This window comes from Sus scrofa, chromosome 9, assembly GCF_054392235.1.
Source record: "Sus scrofa isolate SSC_HxYL_T2T_F1_AM1 chromosome 9, Sscrofa_HxYL_maternal_Yorkshire_Landrace_v2.0, whole genome shotgun sequence".
NCBI classification, from domain to species: Eukaryota; Metazoa; Chordata; class Mammalia; order Artiodactyla; family Suidae; genus Sus; species Sus scrofa.
The window spans coordinates 118,802,926-118,829,458 of NC_139391.1; the positions used below are offsets into that span (position 1 = coordinate 118,802,926).

A 26,533-nucleotide genomic window follows, 5' to 3' on the forward strand; every position below is an offset into this window, starting at 1 on the left:
AAATCATGGTCTTAAAAAAATAGATGACACTTGCTTCTCCCTTATTCCTTCCATGATGTTGATAACCCCCCCATGTTTTTTTTTTAATCTAGGACTGGAGCATTCTCTTAAACGATGGGTTTTTTCTTAAAGTTTTTCCTTTTGAGATTAGTATTAGTCTTTAGCCATATTATCCTTTAACATACATTTGTTTTGTTCAGATGTTTGAAAACTTTGTCTGCATTAAATATCTGCATAAAAAATGTTATATATTGTCTTAAATTTATGTGTTAATTCTATACCTCTTTGCAGTCATATGAGGTGCAAAATAATTTGTATGTCATGCCATAGAAAGTAACACTGTTGAATTGAAATGAACCAAATTCCAGTCTTTTAATATTGTCCTAATTTAGTATCATTAAAACTTAATATTCTTTTCCTTTATAACCTGTCGTTGGTTAGAGGCCTTCGAGGAAGAGGCCCACCTCCTTCATGGGCCTCTGAGCCTGAACGCCCCTCCATCCTTAGTGCATCAGAACTGAAGGAGCTTGATAAATTTGATAACCTAGATGCTGAAGCTGATGAAGGTTGGGCAGGTAAGAGGCAAAGTTAATTAAGCACTTTTAGTTTTTAGATGCTTTGAAACAGCCAATCTGAGTTCTCCTCAATTTAACAGGTGCTCAGATGGAAGTAGATTATACAGAACAGCTAAATTTCAGTGATGATGATGAGCAAGGAAGTACTAGTCCTAAAGAGAACAGCAGGTAAGTTATGATTTTTACTAATAATAGCGTGAATTGATTGATGCTACAATACAAACCATATTTGCAAAGAGCTTCATTAATAGGTATTTGCTCCCTACTTACAGAATTTCTACATTCTACTCCAAAGGACTTTTACTGAGTAGGAAGGCAGTTAATGAGCCAGCTTTTTTAAAAGTACAGATAATCAAAGAATTGAGAGTTTGATGTTTCTGAAGAAAGTACATATATTTAAAAGGAAGATAACTTAGATGCTTGTCATCTAATTTGAGATATTTAGAGCGATAGTGTCAAGGACCATTTAAAACTTGTTACTTTCTTGACCTGATTAATATTTACAAAATTGGAGAAAAATTACTTGGGTTTCAACATCTGCTTCAAGTCTTAATTTCTTAAACTTAGCAAGGAGCAATAAGGTCTGGAAAACAGGAGCTCTTCATCTTTTTCTGGAATATAGGATCATCAGGGTCAAGATATGGCTTATGTAGCATAAAAGTTGGGCTCTTAAAATACACAGGAGTTTGCATGAACACATTGCTATAGTTTTTCAGCCATGATGTTATAATACACTGTTTCATGATTAGTTGTGAGATGCCTGTTATGTATTGTGACTTAAAATACTGTAGTTTGATTTCTCTTTCATTAAATCAGAATTGATTAGAATACATTAATTAATTATCTGGAATATTACTCAGTTGCATTCAGATGAGAGTTTGGGGGTAGATAATAGAAGATGGTGGAATCATATTTTATGTCAAATGTGAGTGTCCATATTTGACAAGTGATATATTGCACATTATATCTTATGATAATCTGGCCAATCCCAATCCCCATCACATGTAAATGTATAACATGTATTTCTCGAGTGAATAAACTAGCACTTCTGGGTTACAAAATCATCTCATGCCTTGTTACATTACCTCCTACCACCCTGAAAGTAATGTCTTTTTTACATTAAGAAATGTAAAATGCATTATCTATGGTATAGTCTGTCCACTGTATTTTTTATTTCACCTGGATTTTGATTCTTCAGTGAGGATCAAGATTCAAAAGGCTCTGAAAACACTGAAAACCGAAAAGAAGCAGATGAAGTTTACAACACTAAATCATCTTCTCAGATACCTGCCCAGCCACCTGTAGCAAAAGGTCCCTATGGGAAAGGACCTCCATTTAATCAGGTTTGTTGAACTCATGGAAATCCTTGTCACTATAGACAGATGACAAAGATGAATTAATCTCATAATCACAGAGTTGGAAAAAGACTTAAGGAAAGGGAAATATATGTTTTTTCTTAAATAGAGCTAGATCTAAACCATAGTTTTATTGCATAGTAACAGGAATGCATCAATACAGTGATGATAAATGATCAGTACAGTGAAAACTAAAGTTTCACTTTTTTTCCCCTTGAAACAGCGTGGTCATGTCAGAGTAGAGGGATAAATTGTTTTTCCAAACTAACTTAGCTACAGTGCTCTATGGTTTACTGATGCTTTGTACGTCCTAGTTAGTTAGTATTCATCTGTGAAACTGTGTGCTGAGTAGGGAAATCTATGAAGTCTGAGCCATTTTGAAGAATGTTATTTAAAAGGGGAAGTATGTGGGCAACAGATACACTGATTTTACTTCTAAGACGTAGCAAGAACTGCATTACCAAATGAAAATTAAAAAGGGCTATATCTTCCAAGTGTCACTTAATTCGCAGTATTCTTAGCATGTATTGATTGAATTCATGCAGAACAGAGCAGTTGGTGCCTTCAGGGAGATAAAAGTAAGTAGCAAACAGTCTCAGTGAAAAGAAAAGGAGAGAAAAAACTAGCAAGCGTTACAGCGTGATATGTACTATGTGCTGTGATAGAGTGCACATAGTTCTTGGAAAATTCTGTGTAAAAGATTTCACAAAAGACTTGATACTTGAAACAGGAGTTAACCAGTAAACAAAGGAAAGAGAGCGATTCCAAGCAGTGGAAGGAAACATGATGAGAATAGGAAAGTGTGGAGGAAGCATGGCCTAGTCAAGAAGTCCCCAGTAGTTTGTAGTTTGATAGGGGAGAGAAGTAAGAGAGCTGTGTAAGAACTAGTAGTTACTACGTTTTGTATACTATACAAAAAAGTTTGAATTTTATTCTTAAGGTATTGGTTCACCATTGCAAAATAAATTCAAATTCTGAAAAAGGATTTTTAAAGTAATTTTAAAAATAAAATCTGTGTTTTTTGTGACTTCTAACTTATTGGCATAATGGGGAATGATAAAAGAACAGAGGAGTATCATAGACTGTATCTTGATATTTTGATTTGTGTGTGTGTGTCCCTGATACATATGTTAACGAGTGAATATTGCACATTTAATATCTGTTTCCACTGTTTTAGATGTTTCTTTTCTTTATCTAAACCTCACGGGTTTAATTTGCCATTAGAAAAAAAAAAAGAACTGGGTTTACATAAATAAGAATTTGAAATTAGAGGCATACTTTTCTACAGCCATATTACCTGAGCTAGAATTCCAGAATTTGTACACTCGAGATTCTACTCTTAACAAAGTTAATTTGAGGTTGTAACCTTTTTGAAATGGCCAAGAAATTCTATTTATAGAACGTAAAGTTAGCTTGCAGTGAGTAATGTACTTTTATTTAAAAAGAGGTTAAAGATTTTTATTTTTTGTAATCTTTTGGTCTTTCTTAAAAGCAGTACATTCAGAAATATTTCAGATGGTTTTCAATCTTATTTTGTAAAAATCCTTTTTTAATAATAGGATCGAGGACCATCCTCACACTTGCCACCACCTCCAAAGTTGCTTGCACAGCAGGTAAATCTTAACTAAATTCTTGTTAATGGTCTGTATGTATTATTCATCCTATTTGTTTTAATGGAAAGGTTCTGTGTATGTTTCTAATTTATAATTTTTATGAAACAATTGGTGACTTGACCTTGTAGCTCCTGCATGTCTTCCTCTTTAGCCTGTCCCTCTTTCTTCTCAGGTGATGAGCATGCTCCTAATTTTTCTAAGAAAATAAGCGCCTTTTCTTCCCATTTCAGTAGGCTTCCTGTTCTGACTTTCTTCCTGTTGTCCTTGCTCCTGGGGACAACCCTTCTTATTCCCTAGATCCCATAATCTGTCATGTACTAATAACATTATTTCTCATCTCTAAAAAATGTTTAAAACACAACACTTCTTTACCTCCCACTACCCTCCACCCCCGCAGTGTCTTTCCTATATCCCTGTTCTCCTTCGTGGCAACATTGTTTTAGGGAGCTATTTATACTTACTGCCTTCACTTTTCTCATCTACCCTCTTCACTTATACTTTCATCTCCTACTATACCTCTGAAACTGTTATTATCAAGGTTAGTAATGACAATTCCGTCTTGCCAGATACAGTTCTCTTGTCTTCATTTACTTCGTCTCAGCAGCAGTTGACATAGTTAATCTCTTCATCCCTCTATCCTTCTTAAAACACTTTAAAAACTTGCTTTTGAGACATCACACTATTTTGTCCTCTTAAATTTATTCTCTTTCCGGACCTCTTGTCCTGATCTCTGAGTCATCCGGTACCCACTCAGTGTGTATCTTGAGCCCTTAAAACTGTATCCTGACTTCAAAAGTTGTATATTCAACAAATCAGCTCAGCATTTCCACTTGGACTTCTGATAGATATCTGACAGTTAATATGTCCAAACCATAACAAACCCCAACTCCCACACTTAGTTCTGCTACTTTCTTCCTCTGTCTTCCCTATCTTAGATAATGACATTGCCCAGGTTAAACCTGAAAGTGACTCTTTTTGTTTTGCTTTTTAGGGCCATACCTACGGCATATGGAAGTTGTCAGGCTAGGGGTCATATCGGAGCCACAATTGCCATCCTGCGCCATAGTCACAGCAATGCAAGATCCAAGCCACATCTGCAACCTACACCACAGCTCACGGCAATGACAGATCCCTGATCCACTTAGTGAGGGCAGGGATCAAACCTGCATCCTCATGGACACTAGTCAGATTCATTTCCACTGTGCCACAATGGGAACTCCCTGAAAGTCACTCCTAACCTTTCTTTTTTTTACCTTACATCCAGCCTAATCCATCAGCAAATGATGTTACCTCTACCTTTAGAATATATTCGTACACTGAATTCTTACTGTCTGCTCACCAAAGTACTACCTCTATCCCAAATTCTCCTTAACAGTAGATATAACTTTTAAAAAATAGATATAAATATATTAGGTCAGTTATTCCTTGCTCAGGTTCTTTTTATGGTTTTTAAGTTCTCTATTTATTTCATCTTTTCTCCCTTTCTGTTCTTGCCACACAAGCTTTTATTGCCATTGTTTTTATTTTACCCCCCGAGACATTTTATTTGCTGTTTTCTGTAACCAGAAGACTTTCCCTGAGGTTCTTCCTATGATCAAAATTTTTGTTAACATAGTAACTACTTCATAGGCTTCCCTAATCACTCTACTCTGATAGGTACACATAACATAACCATCATCATCATCTCCACCAGTTATTTTCCTTTTAACCGTCTGATGCTCTTTATAGCATTTCTGTACTCATGCAAGCTAAAACTAAAACATCTAGCAGAGGAATTTCTTTTGTGGAACAGTGGGTTAATGATCAATCTCATCTCTGTGGAGGCTCCAGCTTGATCCCTGGCCCAGCCCAGTAGGTTAAGGATCCAGCGTTGTTGCAGCTGTGACATTGATCACAGCTCCAGTTTGGAATTCGATCCCTAGCCTGGGAACTTCCATATGCTGTGGCTGTGGCCGAAAAAGAAAAAGGGAAAAAAAAAAAAAAAAAAAAAAAAAAACTAGCAGAAAATGTAGAAGCATGAACTTGGGCCAACAGAAGTGTCTTAGATAAGACAAAAAAGGCAGGAATTAGAAAGAAAATAGAAATTAATGAGTTGGTCTTCGAAAAACATCTCTAAGGCATAAAAAAGATGTTACAGAAAAAAATATTAATCTGACAGTTTATATTGAGATTACCTAAGTGTATTTAAAAACCTTTACAACTCAATAATAAAACAACCCAAAAAATGATTTGAACATTCATTTCATAAAATAGGTATGTAAATGGCCAATAAACTCATGAAAAGATGTTCATTACTTTATTCACCAGGGACATGCAAATTAAAACCACGTTGAAATTTCTTACACAGCCAAAATTTAAAAGGCCGATGACACAAAATGTTGATGAGGATATAGAGCAGGTGACACCCTCATACAATGCTACTGGGGCTCTAAAACCTTATAATCACTTTGGAGAACATTTTGGCAGTTTCTTCTACAGTGAAACACATACCACATGACTCGGCAGTTCCACTCTTAGGGTTATCCTAGAGAAATAAAAACATACATTTACACAAAGATTTAGGCATGAATGCCCATAGCTGTTTTATTCCTCATTTAAAAAGTAGGAGTAGGAGTTTCCATTGTGGCTCAGTGGGTTAGTAACGTGACTGGTATCCATGAAGATGTGGGTTCGATCCCTGGCCTCCCTTAGGGGCTTAAGGAATCCGGCATTGCCCTGAGCTGTGGTCTAGGTTGCAGATGCAGCTCAGGTCCTGTGTTTCTATGACTGTGGAGTAGGCAGGCAGCTGCAGCTCCAATTTGCCCCCTAGCCTGCAACTTCCATATATCACAGGTGTGGCCCTTTAAAAAAAAAAAAAAGTTGTATGTCCATTTACAGATGAAACAGTATGCCTATGGTGGAATACTATCCAGCAGTAGAATGTAGCAAACTATCTCTATATACAGTGACCTCAAAACTATTACCCCGAAGTTCGCTTGTGGTACAGCGAATGGGTTAAGGATCTGGCATTGTCGCTACAGTGGCTCCGGTCACTGCTGTATCATGGGTTAGATCCCAGGCCGGGGAACTTCCACATGCTGTAGGCACAGCCAAAAAAGAGCTATTACCCTGGACACAAGAAGCCAGATACTAAAGAGACTATAACTTGATATATCCATTTATATGAAATTCTCAGAAAGGCGAAACTGTATTGTCACAAGTATATAACTAGGAGTTGCCCAGTGGCACAGTGGGTTAAGGATCTGGTATTGTTACTGCTGTGGTACAAATTAGATCCCTGACCACAGAACTTCCCCATGCCAAAAAAACCAAAAAAGTAGATCAGTGGTGGTTTGGGTCAGGGGTTCAGGCAGAGGACTGATGAACATCCTCTGTATGTTGATTGGGGCAGTAGTTACATGAGGGTGTCATTTTGGCCAAACTCATCAGATTATACAGTTAGGATATATGTATCACATTTTATGTAAATTATACTTGAAGGTGCTTTTTTTTTTAATGCTTTCTCTGTGAGTTTACAGCATAAAGTGCTTACATTTATATAGTTACTTGTTTTGCCACTTATCTTTGAGCTATAGATAAGTAACTGAACACCAGGTAGAGTAAAGCAGCTTTCCTAAGAGCACTGTTAGTAAATGGTAGAGTCTGGATTCATGGTTTTTGTTTTTATTTTTTTTAGTATTTAGTCCATTGTTTTTATCATCATTATTTTCTCTTTGTAGGAATGTTGACTGGTTACATGGCTTCATCCTAGTAGTAATTTAAAAAATACATACATATATATTTTATAATGTAATATATATTTTTATTTTATGGCTGCATTTTTGGCATATGGAAGTCCCCAGAACAGGGAATGAATTCAAGCCACAGCTGCGTTCTGTGCCACAGCTGTGGCAACACTGGATCCTTTAACCCACTGCCCCTGTGTTAAGGATTGAAGCCACACCTGTGCAGCAGTCTAAGCCTCTGCATTCGGATTCTTAACCCACTGCACCACGGCAGAACTCCAAAAATCAGTATTTTTGATAGAAAGATTTTTCAGTTCCTTTATGTTTCAGCTCTTCGTGTGCTTTTCCCGTTCTGCTTGTATTTGCATAGTTGCTGGCAGGGATTTCAGACTTTGTAGTAGTAATTGCTTTAGAACATATTAATTGAAAATTAGGAGTTCCTATTGTGGTGCACTGGAAACAAAAATCCAACTAGTGTCCATTGAGGATGCGAGTTTGATCCTTGGCCTTGCTGAGTGAGTCAGGGATCCAGTGTTGCCATGAGCTGTGGTATAGGTCGCAGGTGCGGCTTGGATCTTGCGTGTGGCTGTGGCTGTGGTGAGGGCTGGCAGCTGTAGCTCCAGTTCAACCCCTAGCCTGTGAACTTCTATATATGCTGGGAATCCAGCCCTAAAAAGCAAAAAAAAAAAAAAAATTTAAATGATTGAATCTCAGTCTGTCAGATGATTCTGATATTCAGCAATGGGATCTAGCAATGCCTTTCTGGATTTTTCAGTTTAAAAACAGAATTCTCTCCATAAGCTGATTTCTAGGAATGTTTCTTTTCCTCCAAGGTGGCAGCAGGAGCAGTGTTTCCATCTCCTTCACTTAGCTTCTTTGTGTGCTCTTTCCTTGTAACTGTACCTCAGTTTTCTTAGCATTTTCACATGGTGCCATGTTACATCTTTATGGACTCTTCTCCTTCTGTAGGCATCCCATCTCTGGCAGTTCCTGCTAAAGCATTCTCATTCTGAATTTCCTTTGTCTCTAAATTTAGATTTTGAAATTCATGTTATGACAGTCTGTTTGACCTAACAGATAACCGAGTGAGCAAATAATGTCTGGCATAATAAATAGGTACATACATGCTCAGTAAGTATTAGATGATTGGAATAATTATTCTGGAAACCTAGATTTACTATTTTCCCCATCTTGTTACTTGTTTGCACTTTAATGTGGGTTTTTTTTTTTCAGGGTTTTTTCTTTTTTTTTCTTTTTCTTTTTTTTTTTTTTTTGCTTTTTAGGGCTGCACCCATGGCATATGGAGGTTCCCACACTAGGGGTTTAATTGGAGCTACGGGTGCCAGCCTATACCACAGCCACAGCAATGCCAGATCCAAGCCGCATCTGTGACCTACACCACAGCTCTCGGCGACACCAGATCCTTAACCCACTGAGTGAGGCCAGGGATCGAACCTGCAACATCATGATTCCTAGTCCAGTTCCTTTCTGCTGCACCACAATGGGAGCTCCTTCAGGAAAATTTTTGATGTTTTATGGAGGATTTTTCTCCCTCACTGTGTCTATGATATTTTCAGTGTGGTCATACTCATCTGATAATTTATCTTAATGTTTTAGCATCCTCCTCCAGACCGACAGGCAGCACCTGGAAGACCAGGCCCTTTCCCCCCCAAGCAACAGGTCCCAGATGAAGATGAAATATGGAAGCAAAGAAGACGACAACAGTCAGAACTTTCTGCAGCAGTGGAACGTGCTCGTAAACGGCGTGAAGAGGAAGAGCGAAGAATGGAAGAACAGAGGAAAGCAGCGTGTGCAGAGAAACTGAAACGATTGGATGAAAAGCTTGGCATAGTGGACAAACAACCCTCTCCAGAGGAAATTAGAGAAAGGGAGCGAGAAAAAGAACGAGAAAAAGAACGAGAACGTGAGAAAGAACTTGAAAAAGAACAAGAACGGGAGCGAGAGAAGGAGAGGGAAAAAGAAAGGGAAAGACAACAGGAGAAGGAAAAAGAACTGGAGCGAGAGCAGGAAAAACAGAGAGAAATGGAAAAGGAAAGAAAGCAAGAAAAAGAGAAAGAAATAGAACGGCAACAAGAAAAGGAAAAAGAACTGCAGGTGATGAAAGAACAGGAAAAGGAATGTGAACTGGAGAAGAAAGAAAGGGAGAAAATGGAAGAAAAAACTGAACACAGAGAACCTACTTTAGAGCCTATGGTAGAAAAACCAGAAAGTGAAAACAACTGTAATAAAGGTATGATAGTTTTGTTTGTTCTTATATAAGCTTTACAGAAGGCTTCGTTATTACTTATAGTGTGGATGTTGGATGTTTGTGTATTTTTAACATACGTAATCCAAATAAAAGTGGTGTATTTGGGGTAGAAATTGAATTTTATTGAATGCTTTACTATATGTTTTTCTATAATTTTTTGTTATAAAATATATATAAACAAAATTTTAGCATCTTAACCATTTTTAGGTGTACAGTTCAGTGGTATTAGAAACATTTATAATGAACCATCACGACCATTCATTTTCAGAACTCTCTTTATTTTGTAAAATTGAAATTCTATACCCACTAAACAATAACTCTTCCCCAGACTCTGGCTAGTGATTCTGCTTTCCTTCTGTATGATTTTGACTATTCTCAGAAGCTTATAGAAGTGGAATCATACAGTATTTTTCTTTTTGTAACTGGCTTTATATCACTTAGCATAATATCTTTAAGTTTCATACATATTGCAGAATTTTCTTGTTTTTTAGAGCTAATAATTCATATATATATATACATATATACACACACCACATTTTGCTTACCCAGACTGTTGATGGACACTTAGGTTGAGTTCGTTTTTTACCTATTTTGAATAATACTAATGTGATTGAAAGTGCACAAGTATCTCTGAGACCCTGATTTCATTTCTTTTGAGTACAGACGTCTTAGAGATGTTGAAGGTTTAGTTCCAGACCACTGCAGTAAAGCAGATATGGCAATAAAGGGAGTCACATGAATCTTTTGGTTTCCTGGTGCATATAAAAGTTTATGCTACTCTCTAGATTATTAAGTGTGAGGTAGCTTTCTGTCTAAAAAAATACATATATCCTAAAAATGCTTTATTGCTAATGCTAACCATCACTGAGCTTTCATTGAATCATGATAATTTTGTTGGGGTAAGGGAGAATCTTGCTTCAGTTTTGATGGTTGCTGACTGAGCAGGGTGGTGGCTGCTGAGGATTGAACTGGCTGTGGCAATTTCTTAAAATAAGATAACAATGGAGTTTCCTTTCATGAGTGATTTCTCTGTAGCATCAACGCTATTTGATAGCATTTACCCATAGTAGATCTTCTTTCAAAATTGGAGTTAGTTCTCTCAAACGCTGCTGATGCTTTACCCTTTTTTATTTTTTATTTATTTGTTTATTTATTTATTTATGTCTTTTTAGGGCCGCATCTGTGGCACATGGAGGTTCCCAGGCTGGTTCCAAGCTAATGGCCTACACCACAGCCACAGCAATGCCAGATTCAAGCTGAGTATGCAACCTGCACCACATCTCACTGCAATGTCGGATCCTTAACCCACTGAGTGAGGCCAGGGATCAAATCCACATCCTCATGAATACTAGCTAGGTTTATTACTGCTGAGCCATAATGGGAACTCCCCTGCCGATGCTTCATCAAGTTTATGCAATGTTCCGTTATCCTTGGTTATCATTTCAACAGTTTGTTACAGCATGTTCATCAGGAATAGATTCCATCTCAAGAAATCACGGTGTTCATCCATTGGAAGTAGCTCCTTATCCCTTCAAGTTTTATTATAAGATTGCAGCAGTTCAGTCACATCTGCAGGCTCTACTTCTAATTCTAATTAATTCTAATTAATTCTTGCTGTTTCCTTCTCATTTGTAGTTACTTCCTTCACTGCAGTCTTGAACCCCTCATAGTTATTCAGTACTAAGTTGAATAAAAGTGCACCCCAGGCACCCTTGTCTTCTTCCTGATCCTAGAGAAAAAAAAAGCTTTCAGTCTGACAACATTGAATGTGGTGTTAGCTGTGAGTTTCTCATAAGTGGCTTTTATTATGTTGAGGTAGTTCCCTTCTATTCCTAGTTTGGGTATTTTTATCATAAAAGTATGTTGAATGTTGTCAGATCCTTGTCTGTATTAATTTTGATGATCATGTTATTTTTCCTTCATTATGTCACTGTGTTATGTATTGATTGATATTTGTATGTTGAACCATCCTTGTGTATCCTCGGAATATATCCCACTTGGTAATGGTGTATAATCCTTTCAGTATACTGCTAAATTCTGTTTTCTACTATTTTGTTGAGAATTTTCGCATCAGTATTCATAAGATATTTGTAGTTTTCTTACAGTGCCCTTGTTTGACTTTGATATCAAGGTGATGCTTACCTTATAAATGAGTTAGGAAGTGTTCCCTCCTCTTCAGTTTTTTGGAAGAGTTTGAGAAAAATTGATGTTAGTTTTTTAGTCTTTTTTTTTTTTTGCCTTTTTTAGGGCCACTCCCTCGGCATATGGAGGGTCCCAGGCCAGGGGTCTGATTGGAGCTGTAGCCGCCGGCCTACACCGGAGCCACAGCAACGCGGGATCTGAGCCGAGTCTGTGACCTACACCACAGCTCACGGCAACACCAGATCCTTAACCCACTGAGCAAGGGCAGGGATCGAATCTGCCACCTCGTGGTCCCTAGTCGGATTCGTTAACCACCGAGCCACAATAGGAACTCCTGATGTTAGGGGTTTTTTTGTTTGTTTTTTTGTTTTTGTCTTTTTGCCATTTCTTGGGCTGCTCTGGCAGCATATGGTGGTTCCCAGGCTAGGGGTCTAATCGGAGCTGTAACTACCAGCCTACTCCAGAGCCACAGCAACGCGGGATCCGAGCCACGTCTGCAACCTACACCACAGCTCATGGCAACACCAGATCCTTAACCCCCTGAGCAAGGACAGGGATCGAACCTGCAACCTCATGGTTCCTAGTCGGATTCGTTAACCACTGCACCACAACGGGAACTCCAGTTTTTTTAATGTTTAGTGGAACCCATCACTGCAGCCATTAGGTCCAGGGCTTTTCTTTGCTGTAAGGTCTTTGGATACCAACTCAACCTCCTTACTAGTTAAAAGTCTATTCACATTTTCTATTTCTTTTTTTTTCTTTTTTCTAGAGCCTCACCCGTGGCATATGGAGGTTCCCAGGCTAGGGGTCCATTCAGAGCTACAGCTGCTGGCCTACATCACAGCCACAGCAACACAGGATCCAAGCCACGTCTGCCACCTACACCACAGCTCACGGCAATGCCAGATCCTTAACCCACTGAGCAAGGCCAGGGATGGAACCCACAACCTCATGGTTCCTAGTCGGATTTGTTTCCACTGTGCCACTATGGGAACTCCCACATTTTCTGTTTCTTCGCAACTTTATTATTGGTAGGTTTTTTGTTTTTTGGAGTTCATCATTTCATTTAGGTTATCTAATTTGTTGGTGTGCAGCTATCCAGTTTGTCGGTATATAGTTGTACATAATTCTCTCATAATCCTTTTTTTTTTTTTTGTCTTTTTGCCATTTCTTGGGCCGCTCTCGTGGCATATGGAGGTTCCCAGGCTAGGGGTCTAATCGGAGCTGTAGCCACTGGCCTACGCCAGAGCCACAGCAACGCGGGATCCGAGCCGCGTCTGCGACCTACACCACAGCTCATGGCAACGCTGGATCTTTAACCCACTGAGCAAGGGCAGGGATCGAACCCGCAACCTCATGGTTCCTAGTCGGATTCGTTAACCACTGCGCCACCACGGGAGCTCCTCATAATCCTTTTTATTTCTGTAGAATTGGCAGTGATGTCCCAATTTCCATTTCTAATTTTGATAATTTGAATCTTTTTTTTCTTAGTTCGCATTCCTAGCTAAAGATTTGTCAATTTTGTTGATCTTGTCGAAGAACCAACTTTTGTTTTCATTAATTTTTGTCTATTTTTCTACTCTCTATTTTATTGATCTCTGCAGTGACTTTTATTTCCCTTCTGGTAACACTGGGTTTAGTTTGTTCTTACTATCTTTAACTCCTTAAGTTGTAACTCTGGGTTATTGATTTGAGGTCTTAACTGTTTTTTAATACAAGCATCTATAGCTATAAATTCCCCCTTTGCTTTGCTTTTGCTGCATCCAATGTTTTGATATGCTGTGATTTTGTTTTCATTTATCTCTTAAGTGCTTTCCAATTTCCGTTGGCAATTTCTTTTTTTGATCTTTTAGTTGTTTAATAGTGTTTGCTTAATATCCACATATTTGTAAATTTTCCAGGTTTACTTCTGGTGATTTCTACCTTCATTTAATTGTGGTCAGAGAGGATACTTTATGTGATATCTATCTTTTAAAATCTTTTGAGGAAAAAAATTTTTTTAAATAAAATCTTTTGAAAGTTAATCTGTGACATAACATGGTCTGTCCTGGAAAATGTCCCATGTGCAATTGAGAAGAATGTATATTATGTTGTTGTTGGGTAGAATGTTCTGTGTATGTCTGTTGAATTTAGTTGGTTTATTAAGTCTTTTTTCCTTACCTTCTTCTGTATGGCTAATCTATCCATTATGGAGATTGGGATGGTGGAGCCTCTAATTATTAATGTAGTGCTATTTATCCCTTTAATTCCGTCAGTATTTTGTTTCATATGTTTTGATGGTCAGTTATTAGGTGTACAAATATTTATAATTGTTACCTTGCTGTGTTGAATCTTTTATTAGTTTTTGATTTTCTTTGTCTCTTGTACCTTTTTTTATTTACTAAGTCAGTTTAGTCTGATATTACTATAGCCACCTTCTTCTCTTTTGGTTTCTATTTCCATGGAATATATTTGTCCATCTTTTTATTGTCAGTCTATTTGCATCTTTTTTTTTTTTTTTTTTTTTGTCTTTTTGCCATTTCTTTGGCCTCTCCCCGCAGCATATGGAGGTTCCCAGGCTAGGGGTCGAATCAGAGCTGCAGCCATCGGCCTACACCAGAGCCACAGCAATGCGGGATCTGAGCTGCATCTGCAACCTATGCCACAGCTCACGGCAACACTGGATCCTTAACCTACTGAGCAAGGCCAGGGATCAAACCCGTAACCTCATGGTTCTTAGTCGGATTCGTTAACCACTGTGCCACGATGGGAGCTCCTATTTGCATCTTTGGATCTAAAGTGAGGGGTTTTGTTTGTTTGTTTGTTTTGGTTTGTTTTTTTGGTTTTTTGTCTTTTTAGTGCCACACCCGTGGCATATGGAGTTCCCAGGCTAGGGGTCAAATCAGAGCTACAGCTTCCAGCCTACACCACAGCCACAGCCACAGCCACAGCAACAAGGGATCCGAGCTGAATCTGCGACCTACACCAAAGGTCACGGCAATGCTGCATCCTTAACCCACTGAGCTAGGCCAGGGATTGAACCCGAAACCTCATGGTTGGTTCCTAGTCAGATTTGTTTCCGCTGAGCCACAACAGGAACTCCTAAAATGAGTTTCTTATAGATATCATTGTATAGTTAGGTGACTTTAAATTCTATTCTACCTGCAAAATCATATTGGCTTTATAGTTGGCAGGTGGCTGATTGTTCTACTCTTTTTCTGATTCGACGACATTTAACCAAATAAAATATTATTTGTTCACACGTGTTAATACCTCTAAAACTTAAGTTTAATAGAGCTTAATGGGAATTTCAGATTGTCATAATTAAATGAGTACTCTCAGTTCATAATTTTATATTTGTTTTTCTACCGGTTTCAATATAGTATCATTGATATGCCTTTCAAAAAAAGCCCTTTCCAGCTCTAATCAACTTTTTTGTTCTTCCTTAATTTGGCTTATAAACTCTAAATAGTAAAATTTTGCTACCAGAGTTCCTTTTGTGGCTCTGTGGGTTAAGGACCTGACATTGTCTCTTTGAAGATGTGGGTTCTATCCCTGGCCTTGCTCAGTGGGTTAAAGATCCAGTGTTGCTGTGACTGTGGTATAGGCTACACCTGCAGCTCAGATTTGACTCCCTAGCCCAGGAACTTCCGTGTGCTGCAGGTATGACTGTTAAAAAAAAAAAAAACTACAAACTTGCAAAGTTGTCTTAATGAATTAATAGCTTGCATTAATAGTGAGTTAAAATAGAAATAGTTTTACTTCAATATATTTTCTGTTGTGGAAATTTTTTTGACCTCAAAACCCAGGCTTTTTCTATAAAACCTTGCCACTTGAAATTATAAAGCTATTTAAAATTTTGCTTCAAGTTTTTATGTTCTGGGTTATGTTTGAACTCGGTCCTTAATGTAACTATAAAAAGAGTAAAAAAAAAAAAAAGAGAGATACAACCAGTGTAGATTATTTGTTTAGTTTATATTAAACATTCTAAAGCTAGATATTGATAATGGCCTTTTATTATACATTATAAGCACTTTGCTCAAAACACTCAAAAAAGTAAAGTAAAATTCTCACCACAGAAATGAAAAACATTGGTATGCTTTAAAACTGATGAATTCCGAAAGAGAACAGCCTTAGGGAATCTCATTCACAGTTAATGAGAAAGGACCATGGATTAGAAATAAGGAAATTGGAGTTGATATAGTGACTCAGCGGAAATGAATCTGACTAGCATCCATGAGGATGCAGGTTCGATTCCTGGTCTCAATCAGTGGATTAAGGATCTGGCATTGCCGTGAGCTGTGGTGTAGGTCCAAGACTTGGCTCAGATCTGGCATTGCTGTGGCTGTGGTGTAGGCCACTGGCCTTGGAACCACCATATGCCGTGGGTGTGACCCTAAAAAGCAAAAAAAAAAAAAAAAAAAAAAAGGAGAGTGAGAAATAAGAGAATTCAGTTTAGTCCAAGTTCTGCTAGTAAATACATTCATTGACCCTGATTAATTAACTGTGATGACCATATGTACATAAATTAATTCTGGTTTTGTTTTTAATAATCATGATTTAGTGGCACTTTTTTTTTAAACTCAGTGAATTTTATTATATTTATAGTTGTACAACAATCATCACTTTAGTGGCACCTTTATCTTCATTCACATTTTATGTGTCTTCTGATGGCAGTTTAATTTTAGCTAGGTTTATCAGTGAGATTTACTCTTGATTTTTAAGTGTTTCACCTACTTGGCTCTTTTCCCTCCAAGATTTTATTATTATTATAATTATTTATTATAACATTCTTAATATTGAATATAATACAAAGTGTGATTTGTGATTCTTTACTGCATTGTTTTACATTGGCATTACATTAGATTTCCTTTTAAAAATCCAACCCTAGGGAGTTCCCGTCGTGGCACAGTGGTTAATGAATCCGACTAGGAACCATGAGGTTGCGGGTTTGGTCCCTGCCCTTGCTCAGTGGGTTAACGATCCGGCGTTGCTGTGAGCTGTGGTGTAGGTTGCAGACGCGGCTCGGATCCCACGTTGCCGTGACTCTGGCGTAGGCCGGTGGCTACAGCTTCGATTCAACCCCTAGCCTGGGAACCTCCATATGCCGCGGGAGCGGCCCAAGAAATAGCAACAACAACAACAAAAAAGACAAAAGATCAAAAAAAAAAAAAAAAAAAAAAACCCAACCCTAATTCTCTGAAAAAAGAATTTATAACATGCATAGTGACAAATGACATTTTCTAGAATGAATATAGCTCTGTTTTTTATTTATTTTTTGCCTTTTAGGGCCACCTTTGGCATATGGAGGTTCCTGGGATAGGGGTCTAATTGGAGCTATAGCTGCCAGCCTATGCCACAGCCACAGCAACACCAGATCCGAGCCAGGTCTGCAACCTACACCACAGCTCACAGCAATACCGGATCCTTAACCCACTGAGCAAGGCCAGGGATTGAACCCTCAGCCTCATGGTTTCTAGTTGGATTCGTTTTTGCTGCATCCTGACAGAAACTCCAAATAATGATTTATATTTGAAAATAGCTAGTGATCAACCTGTTGTCATCAGATTTTGATTCATTAGTTTTCTTTATAGATAATCCCTTGACCAAAAAATATTTTTAAATAAACCAGTATATTTTATTTTATTTTTATTTTTTGGCTTTTTAGGGCCACACCCATGGCATAAGGAGGTTCCCAGGTGAGGGGGTTAAATCGGAGCTGCAGCTGCTGGCCTATGCCACAGCCACAGCAACACAGGATCCTAAACCACAGCTCACAGCAATGCTGGATCTTTAACCCAATGAGTGAGGCCAGAGCTCAAATCCGTAACCTCATGTTACTAGTCAGATTTGTTTCTGCTGCACCACAGCGGGAACTCCCAGTATGTTCTATTTTAAATATTTATAGGCCATTTGTTTTTTCATGTAAGCCCTAGTGCACCACAAGAAAATGTTGACGGTAGTGTTAATATTTACTGAAACAATGAAAAATAGGTAGTATTTGAAGTGGTTTATTATAACAAAATATCAAATACAGACTTTTGTGTGGTAAAGCATTTGGGCATGTGATTTCTGTCAATGTAATATTACCTCGTTGATAATTACCACTGTCAAAACGCAAAACAGTGTTTAAGAGTAAAGGATGCTTTTCTTCCTCATTAACTTTTAAAACACGTCAATCTAATAATTTTACTCTAATACGAACATCGTGTATTTGATAAGTATCATAGATGAATATCATTATCTTTCACTTTGTCTTTGGGCAGAGGATGACCCAGTTTTCTCTAGACAAGACAGCAATCGCAGTGAAAAAGAGACCACTCAAGCAGCACATGAAGCAGAACCAGAATCTGGATCTCAGCCTCGGCCTGCTGTATTATCTGGCTATTTTAAACAGTTTCAGAAGTCTTTACCACCACGATTCCAGCGGCAGCAGGTAACAATAAAAACATTTTATCTTGTACGTGTGATTAAAAAGGTCTGTTCAGTAGTCTGAGAAATAATTTGACATAAAACTCAAAATACACAAAGCACACAAATTTTCTCTGAAAAATTGCCCCTTTTAAATTAATGAAACATTTATTGAAATGGGTTTTACTATGAACTTCTATGTCATTCCTTTTTTTTTTTTTTTTCCTCTTTCTCATTAAAGAGACCTTCTTCCTTTTTAGGAAATGGTTTCTGTAGTGTAACTAATGAGTAATTAGTTGCTTAAGTCAAGTATAAGGCAAAATGTTATAACTTTTTTTGTTCTTTTGTCTTGCTCCTTCTCACTATCAAGTGTATTTTGAATTCTTTTCCCTCCATGATTCAGAAAAGCATATTTTCTGATATGATTGGTTACATTAATGTTTCGCATGTCTCAAGATGTTGGATCCTTTTTTAAGGAACAGATGAAACAACAGCAGTGGCAGCAGCAGCAGCAGCAGCAAGGTGTACTTCCACAAACAGTTCCTTCACAACCATCTAGTGGTGCTGTCCCTCCACCGCCACACAGACCTCTCTACCAGCCCATGCAGCCTCACCCTCAGCATTTGGCCTCTATGGGTTTTGATCCAAGGTGGCTCATGATGCAGTCATATATGGATCCACGCATGATATCAGGTAGACCAGCTATGGACATTCCACCCATTCATCCTGGTGAGTATATATATATATATATATATATATATATATATATATATTTTTTTTTTTTTTTTTTTTTGGTCTTTTTAGGGCTGCATTTGCGGCATATGGAGGTTCCCAGGCTAGGGGTCCAGTCGGAGCTATAGCTGCCGGCCTATGCCAGAACCACAGCAACACCAGATCCAGGCCACATCTGCAATCCACACCACAGCTCACGGCAATGCTGGATCCTTAACCCACTGAGCAAGGCCAGGGATTGAACCTGCAACCTCATGGTTCCTAGTCAGATTCGTTTCCACTGTACCACAATGGGAACTCCCAAAATACTATATTTTCTCTTTTACAGATATCATTTAAAAATGTTCAGATGGAAAAGTATCTACTATCTTACAGTATCTATTTTTCACTACATTGTTTTTGTTATTTTAAGTGTTTCAGCATTTGAATTTTGTCCATGTTATATATTAACAGCTTTCCAACTTTTTCTGTCAGCATACCACTTGAGTTTCCTAACAGGTTATCGATAAACAAATAAATTAGCAGTCTTTATCACAATAAACCCAGATAATCCATTACCAAAATGGTATTGAGGAAAATTTAGTGATGATAAAAATATGATCACACATCCCATCTTGATTTTAAAATTTAAACTGAAATTTTAAAATTTAAGAGGCATAATTTAACAAGTTAATGGGAGTTTTCTTAGAAACTGTTTTCTCTGAACATGATCACTGTTAGTATAGTTCTCATAATATTTAACATGCATAGATTCAGAATGCTTGTTACCCGATTTTTATAGGCATTTTCTTTAAAGTAAAATAAGCTACTCTTGTGGTTTTGCTTGTTTTGCTTCCTTCCTAAATTTTTAAATCTCTTTAACAGCAACAGTAAAAATCTCATTCACAGAAAAACTCCATAGTTTTTGCTGATTATTTTATGAGTTAATCAGTTTTACTTGGCAAAAAGTTTCTTTGGTTTAAGAGTAGAGAATTCCAAAGAGTGAGTAATTAATAACCTAGAATAATTAATAACCTAGTGTTTATAATGATGTTTCCTTTGTTCCACCTACTCCTCCCCCCTAATATCTAATATCTTTTTCTGACCTTTTGTATAGGAATGATTCCACCTAAGCCATTAATGAGAAGAGATCAGGTGGAAGGAACACCGAACAATTCTGAGTCATTTGAGCACATAGCTCGAACTACAAGAGATCATGCTATTTCCCTCTCTGAGCCTCGTGTGATGTGGGGGTCAGATACCTATCCTCACACTGAGCCTCAACAGGCCACTACTCCCAAGGCGACAGAAGAACCTGAGGATGTCAGGTAATTATTTATTAGGAGACCAATAGAATATTGTGGGAAAATGAAAACTGTAGCCTCCTTGAAGATCATTCTGTTTTGGGACTGAGCCACAGATCAGATTTTCTCCATTTAGTATGCCTCATTTCATTTTAGGACATACATATTTTCTTTTTTTTTTTTTTTTTTTTTTTTACTTTTCTGTATTTATTGGGGCATTTTGTAACAGTACTGTACACTTAATTAAATGATGAAACTTAGTGGTGGATGTTAAAAATTGGTGAGATTTTGCTGTTGCTTAGGTGCTTGACATATATTAAGGCCAAGTTAAAGACAAATATTAATTTACAGAGTTACCCTGAAGTAGCAAACATTTGGTGATTTCTAATAATTTATAACTGTAAAGTTAGAACTTCTGCCCTTTTATGCAGTGCATTTTATGATGTTTTAAATTTTGATTCAGTGGGTAAGGTAGACTACTCTAGTGCGCTCCGGTTGTAAGTGGAAATTATTAGTTTTGGTGGATTAAAAATTCACATCAGCATTGTCTGAACTTCTTTTTCTTAAGGAATCAGCTTAATTTGTTTTTTGTATTGTTTTTGTTTTGTTTTGTTTTGTTTGTCTTTAGGGCCACACTTGGAAATGGAGGTTCCCAGGCTAGGGGTCCAATTGGAGCTGTTGCCACCGGCCTACACCAGGGCCACAGCAACACCAGATCCGAGCTGTGTCTTTGACCTACACCACAGCTCATAGCAACGCTGGATCCTTAACCTACTGAGCGAGGCCGGGGATTGAACCCACAACCTCATGGTTTCTAGTCGGATTTGTTTTTGCTGAGCCACGATGGGAACTCCAGCATTATTTGTTTTTAAGTGTATAATGCAATATTGTTAACTGTAAGCGTAATGTTGTACAATGGAACTCTAGAACTTTTTTATCTCGCACAATTGAAATTTTATACCCATTTAATTGCAACCCATTTCCCCCTTCCTCCCAGTCCCTGGCAGTCAAAATTCTGTTTTTTCGTGGATGAATATGATTACATTATATAGCATATATAAGTGGGATTGTGCAGTGTTTGTCCTTCTGTGACTGGCTTATTTCACTTGATGTAATGTCTTCATCCATGATGTAGCATATAACAGAATTTTTTTTTTTTTTTTTTTTTTTGTCTTTTTGCCTTTTCTAGGGCCGCTCCTGTGGCATATGGAGGTTCCCAGGCTAGGGGTCCAGTCGGAGCTGTAGCCACTGGCCTACGCCAGAGCCACGGCACCGTGGGATCCGAGCCTTGTCTGCGACCTACACCACAGCTCACGGTAACGCCGGATCTTTAACCCACTAAGCAAGGGCAGGGATCGAACCCACAACCTCATGGTTCCTAGTCGGATTTGTTAACCACTGCGCCACGACGGGAACTCCTTTTTTTTTTTAATGCTAAACATTCAGTTGTATGTATATACCACATTTTCTTAACCCATTCATCTGTCAGTGAACATTTAGGTTATTTACATCTCTTGGCTGTTTTGAATAATGTTGCACTAAATTTTTGTAGCAATATAAAGCTCTTTATGATTAGGATCCATTGTTTTGTTCTTAAATTAGAGGAATCACTTTGCTGTACACCTGTACGTGATATTTTGCCTTGATGGTAACATCTTTGAATTTTCATTTTCATAGACCTGAAGCCCCATTGGATCAGGAACAGATAACTGCTGCTTATCCTGTAGAACACAGTCAGTTAGAGGCTCATCCAAAAGCAGACTTCATCAGAGAATCAAGTGAGACAGAAGTTCAAAAGTTTTTAAGCAGATCAGTGGAGGACATTAGACCTCACCATACTGACACAAATAATCAGTCTGCTTGTTTTGATGTATCTGATCGAAAGACTATATCCACTCCTCAAGAAGAGCGAATTTCATCTGGAGAAACTCAGCCTGCCCGGAAAAGAAGTGTTTCCCATGGATCTAACCATACTCAAAAATCAGAGGAGCAGAGAAATGAACCATCTGCAAGCATTCCTAAAGTAACTGGCAGGTGCCTTGATTCAAAAGAACCAGCAGAAAGGCCAGAGGAAAAACCAAAAAAAGAGGGCTTTATACGATCTTCTGAAGGACCAAAACCTGAAAAACCATATAAGTCTAAATCAGAAACTCGTTGGGGCCCAAGACCAGGCTCTAACAGAAGAGAAGAAGGTAATGATAGGCCCGTGAGAAGATCAGGTCCTATTAAAAAACCTATACTTAGAGATATGAAAGAAGAACGAGAGCAAAGGAAGGAGAAAGAAGGAGAAAAGGGAGAAAAGGTCACTGAAAAAATTGCAAAACCTGAAAAGACAGAGAAGAAAGAACCTCTTCCTCCTCCCCCACCACCCGTGGCTCCAGTTCAGCCACAGTTGGTTCCACCACCACCTCAGCCAGAATCAGAGAAATTTCCTTCAGTGGAAACTTCAACACTGGTGCAAAAGCCACCTCAAGATACTGAAAAAGCTTTGGAACCTGTAAGTAATGTTGAAGTAGAGCCAGCAGCTAAAACTGTAAACCAGCAAACTGTCTCAGCACCAACGGTCAAGGAAGAAAAGCAACCAGAAAAAATCAGCAAAGACCTTGTTACAGAAAGAACTCGACCAGATTCAAGACCAGCAATTAAAAAAGAATCAACTTTACCCCCTAGGACCTATTGGAAAGAAGCAAGAGATAGAGATTGGTTTCCAGATCAAGGATACAGAGGTCGAGGCCGAGGTGAATATTACTCCAGAGGGCGAAGCTACAGAGGCTCTTATGGAGGGCGTGGGCGGGGCGGTAGAGGGCACACTCGAGATTATCCTCAGTATAGAGACAGTAAGCCACGAACGGAGCATGTGCCCCCAGGACCTCTCAGGCAGCGAGAAGAAAGTGAAACACGAAGTGAGAGCTCTGATTTTGAAGTTGTTCCCAAAAGAAGAAGGCAGCGTGGCTCAGAAACTGACACAGACAGTGAAGTTCATGAAAGTGCAAGTGACAAGGATAGTTTAAGCAAAGGTAAACTTCCCAAAAGAGAGGAACGGTCTGAAAACAAAAAACCTATAAAGCCTCAATCTTTCAAGCCTGAAAATCATGTCCGAATAGATAATAGACCTCTAGAAAAACCTTTTGTAAGGGATGATGATAAATCTAAACCAGGCTTCCTTCCTAAAGGAGAACCTACAAGGCGAGGCAGAGGGGGAACATTCAGACGTGGTGGAAGGGATCCTGGAGGTCGCCCGTCACGCCCTTCCACCTTACGAAGACCTGCCTATCGGGACAATCAGTGGAACCCAAGGCAGGCAGAAGTTCCTAAACCAGATGATGGAGAGCCACCAAGAAGACATGAGCAGTTTATTCCTATACCAGCAGATAAACGGCCTCCAAAATTTGAGCGAAAATTTGACCCAGCTAGAGAGAGGCCCCGAAGGCAGCGTCCTACCAGACCTCCAAGGCAAGATAAGCCTCCCCGATTTAGACGGCTAAGGGAGAGGGAGGCTGCTTCTAAAACCAGCGAGGTGGCAGTGCCTACAAATGGTACAGTTAATAATGTAGTTCAAGAACCAGTTAATACTGCTGGGGATATTTCTGGAAATAAGACACCAGACTTATCTAATCAGAACTCTTCAGATCAGGCAAATGAAGAATGGGAAACAGCTTCTGAAAGCAGTGATTTCAATGAGAGGCGCGAAAGGGATGAAAAAAAAAATGCTGATTTGAATGCACAGGTGGTTGTAAAGGCTGGAGAGAATGTTTTACCTCCAAAAAGAGAAATAGCAAAGAGAAGTTTTTCTAGTCAGAGACCTGGCATAGATCGCCAGAATCGGCGTGGCAATAATGGTCCACCCAAATCCGGAAGGAATTTCTCAGGTCCTAGAAATGAAAGGAGAAGTGGCCCACCATCAAAAAGTGGCAAGCGAGGGTGAGTACTTTGTTTTAGATATTATTACTTTTGCACCTTCAGGGAAGCTGAAAGTAGCCTTCTTGGTTGAACTGTGCAACCAAGTCTGTAGAGGGCCAGTTTTTTTCCAGTTTTGAAAGTGTAAGGGTGCTTAAGAAAGAGGTTAGTGTGTCTTAGCAGCCTTTGTCTGTTTTTAAATTTCCCAGAAGAGTCTTCTTAGGAATTTTTAGCTTTGGGAAAATCTACGCACCTAGTGTGGGACACATACAGTGTCTTCCATTTGGTAAGTCATACTGGTAAGTAAGCCTGCCTTTCTTGGCTTCGCTTTGGTAGACTGTGGTGTTCACAGGTGTCCTCTGGGACTTACAAATTAATGTTTTAACCTTATACTTTGTCACTCTTATCAGTTTCTAGAGAGTGAATGTTGAAACTTATATAAATTATATTCCCCTCTCACATTGCAAACCTACAATAAATGATACAGCTGAGAGGGCTAGAAAGCAAAGTCCTGCCCAACCACCAAGTCTACTGATAACATAAATACGATGCCACTGTAATTTTTAAAGATTTGTTAAGAAGAATTTTTCTAACCTATGCTAAACTTGGTCTGTTCTTTTTAAATATTAAAGCGTTTGTATAGTTATTTTTTTAATATATTTTTTTAGTACTAGGTAGCATTATAAAGCATTATTCCTAGTTTTAAATCTAGGCTCTGGTACTTACTGGTTGTATAAACTCTGCTTCCTCACCAGTAAAATGGAGAGAAAGTAATAGTACTTATAAAAAGAGAGTTCCTTGATGATTCAGTGGGTTAAGGATCTGATGTTATTACTGCTGTGGCACAAGGTAGATTCCTGGCATGGGAACTTCTGCGTGCTGTGGGTGTGGCCAAAAAGAAAATGCATGAAGGTTTAGTGACATATTTTTTAATTAGTTAACAACACCTGATATATAGTAAGCAACTATTATGGTGTACCTCGTTTTTTAAAGACCAGATTCCCAAATTTGCGGCCTAAGCTGGTAAGAAATTTATTCAGACAAAATAATATCTTAATCTGTATTGGTTAGTTACTTACACTTAACATTTGAGGTTACTACATCTGTCAGTGAAAATATTTTTACCTTCTGATAATTCAGAAAAAGGTCCAGGGACGTGATACTACAAGTTGTGTTTCTTGTATAAATAACTTTGGTTTCTGAAGTGAATGGTTTCCATGTTAAAACTTTTAATGTTTATTTTATATATAAATCTGATTGAACTTTTAGAAGGGCTATGCATATTATAAGCATAGAATGCTTTGAAATTTTTTTCATTTGTTGCCCACTAGTTTATACATTGGACTAGCTTGAATTAAAGAAATTTTCTGCAGTAAACAATGTTGATTAGCTCATTCACAATGTAATGGACACAGTAATAATAGACATAATAAGTACCTTTAGGGGATAATTAGAATTCTAGAATTTAATTGCTAAAAAGAACTCTAAGGAGCTAGTCTATCTCCTTTATTGGGTAGCTCAGTCTTAATGAAGTTGTACCCAATAAAAGTCATCAAAGCTTGTTGCTTTTCGAGTTTAGTGTCTTCTATCTCATTGTTATTTCTTCTTAGACTAAACTAAGAGCATTTTTATTTTGTTCAGTTATGTGGAGGTAGTAATATCTCAAATTATTATTTTTGTAGGCCATTTGATGACCAGTCAGCAGGCACAACTGGTGCTGATCCTGTCAATGGCAGCTCTGCACATCACCAGGAAGGAGCACCTAATGGTACAGGACAAAAGAACTCCAAAGATTCTACTGGGAAAAAAAGAGAAGACCCCAAACCAGGCCCTAAAAAACCCAAAGAGAAAGTGGATGCACTCTCACAGTTTGATCTCAACAACTATGCAAGTGCGTCTCAGGTCCCTTTTATCTATGTGTCTGTCTATCTGGCTGTTAAATTTAAGTAAATACTATAGTTAAAGAACTCACAAACAGTTGGGGAGTTCCGTAGCCTGGGAACCTTCACATGCCTCGGGTGCGGGCCTAAAAAGACCAAAAAAAAAAAAAAAAACCCCAAAACAACAGAGCATTAGACTTCAAGGTAGAGATAGAGGCTGGTTATCAATCACTGATATAGATTGAATTGAAATAATGCCAGCTTTGACATAGCCTTGAAGTTTAATAAAATTCTTATTAAAGAAGAGTTCCCTCATGGTGCAGTAGGTTAAAGACCTGGGCATTGTCACTGCAGTGGCTGGGGTTGCTGCTATAGTGTGGGCATAATTCTTGGCCAGGGAACTCCACATGCCATAGGCATGACCAAAATAAAATACTTCTCATTAAAGATAATCCACAGAGTTTCACTGTTTTTACTCTTAATACTCTTCTTTCAGTGTTAGAGATGTAGATGAGAATTTTCTTTCATTTAGTTGATACATACTAAATGTTAAATGGGCCCAGGACCTTGGCATTATTATCTCTAGACCAGCGGTTCTCAAAGTGTGGTCCTCAGACCATCAGCACAACCTGGAAATTTGTGAGAAATAAAAATCCTCGGCCCTACCCCAGA

The 26,533-nt window shown here is 38.3% G+C and overlaps 1 protein-coding gene across 39 annotated transcripts in view; it reads left to right on the forward strand.

The window, feature by feature from the left end:
• Positions 1-26,533, forward strand: part of PRRC2C (proline rich coiled-coil 2C) — a 94,214-nt gene that overhangs the window by 30,859 nt on the left and 36,822 nt on the right. For all 39 annotated transcript variants that reach the window (XM_005653740.4, XM_005653732.3, XM_005653742.4 and 36 more), the window contains exons 8-17: positions 442-575; positions 656-743; positions 1,774-1,918; positions 3,490-3,543; positions 8,886-9,519; positions 17,925-18,094; positions 18,546-18,798; positions 19,898-20,108; positions 21,762-24,005; positions 25,664-25,872. In XM_005653740.4, the coding sequence (XP_005653797.2) occupies positions 442-575; positions 656-743; positions 1,774-1,918; positions 3,490-3,543; positions 8,886-9,519; positions 17,925-18,094; positions 18,546-18,798; positions 19,898-20,108; positions 21,762-24,005; positions 25,664-25,872 (4,142 nt within the window). The remainder of the gene's footprint in view (positions 1-441; positions 576-655; positions 744-1,773; positions 1,919-3,489; positions 3,544-8,885; positions 9,520-17,924; positions 18,095-18,545; positions 18,799-19,897; positions 20,109-21,761; positions 24,006-25,663; positions 25,873-26,533) is intronic.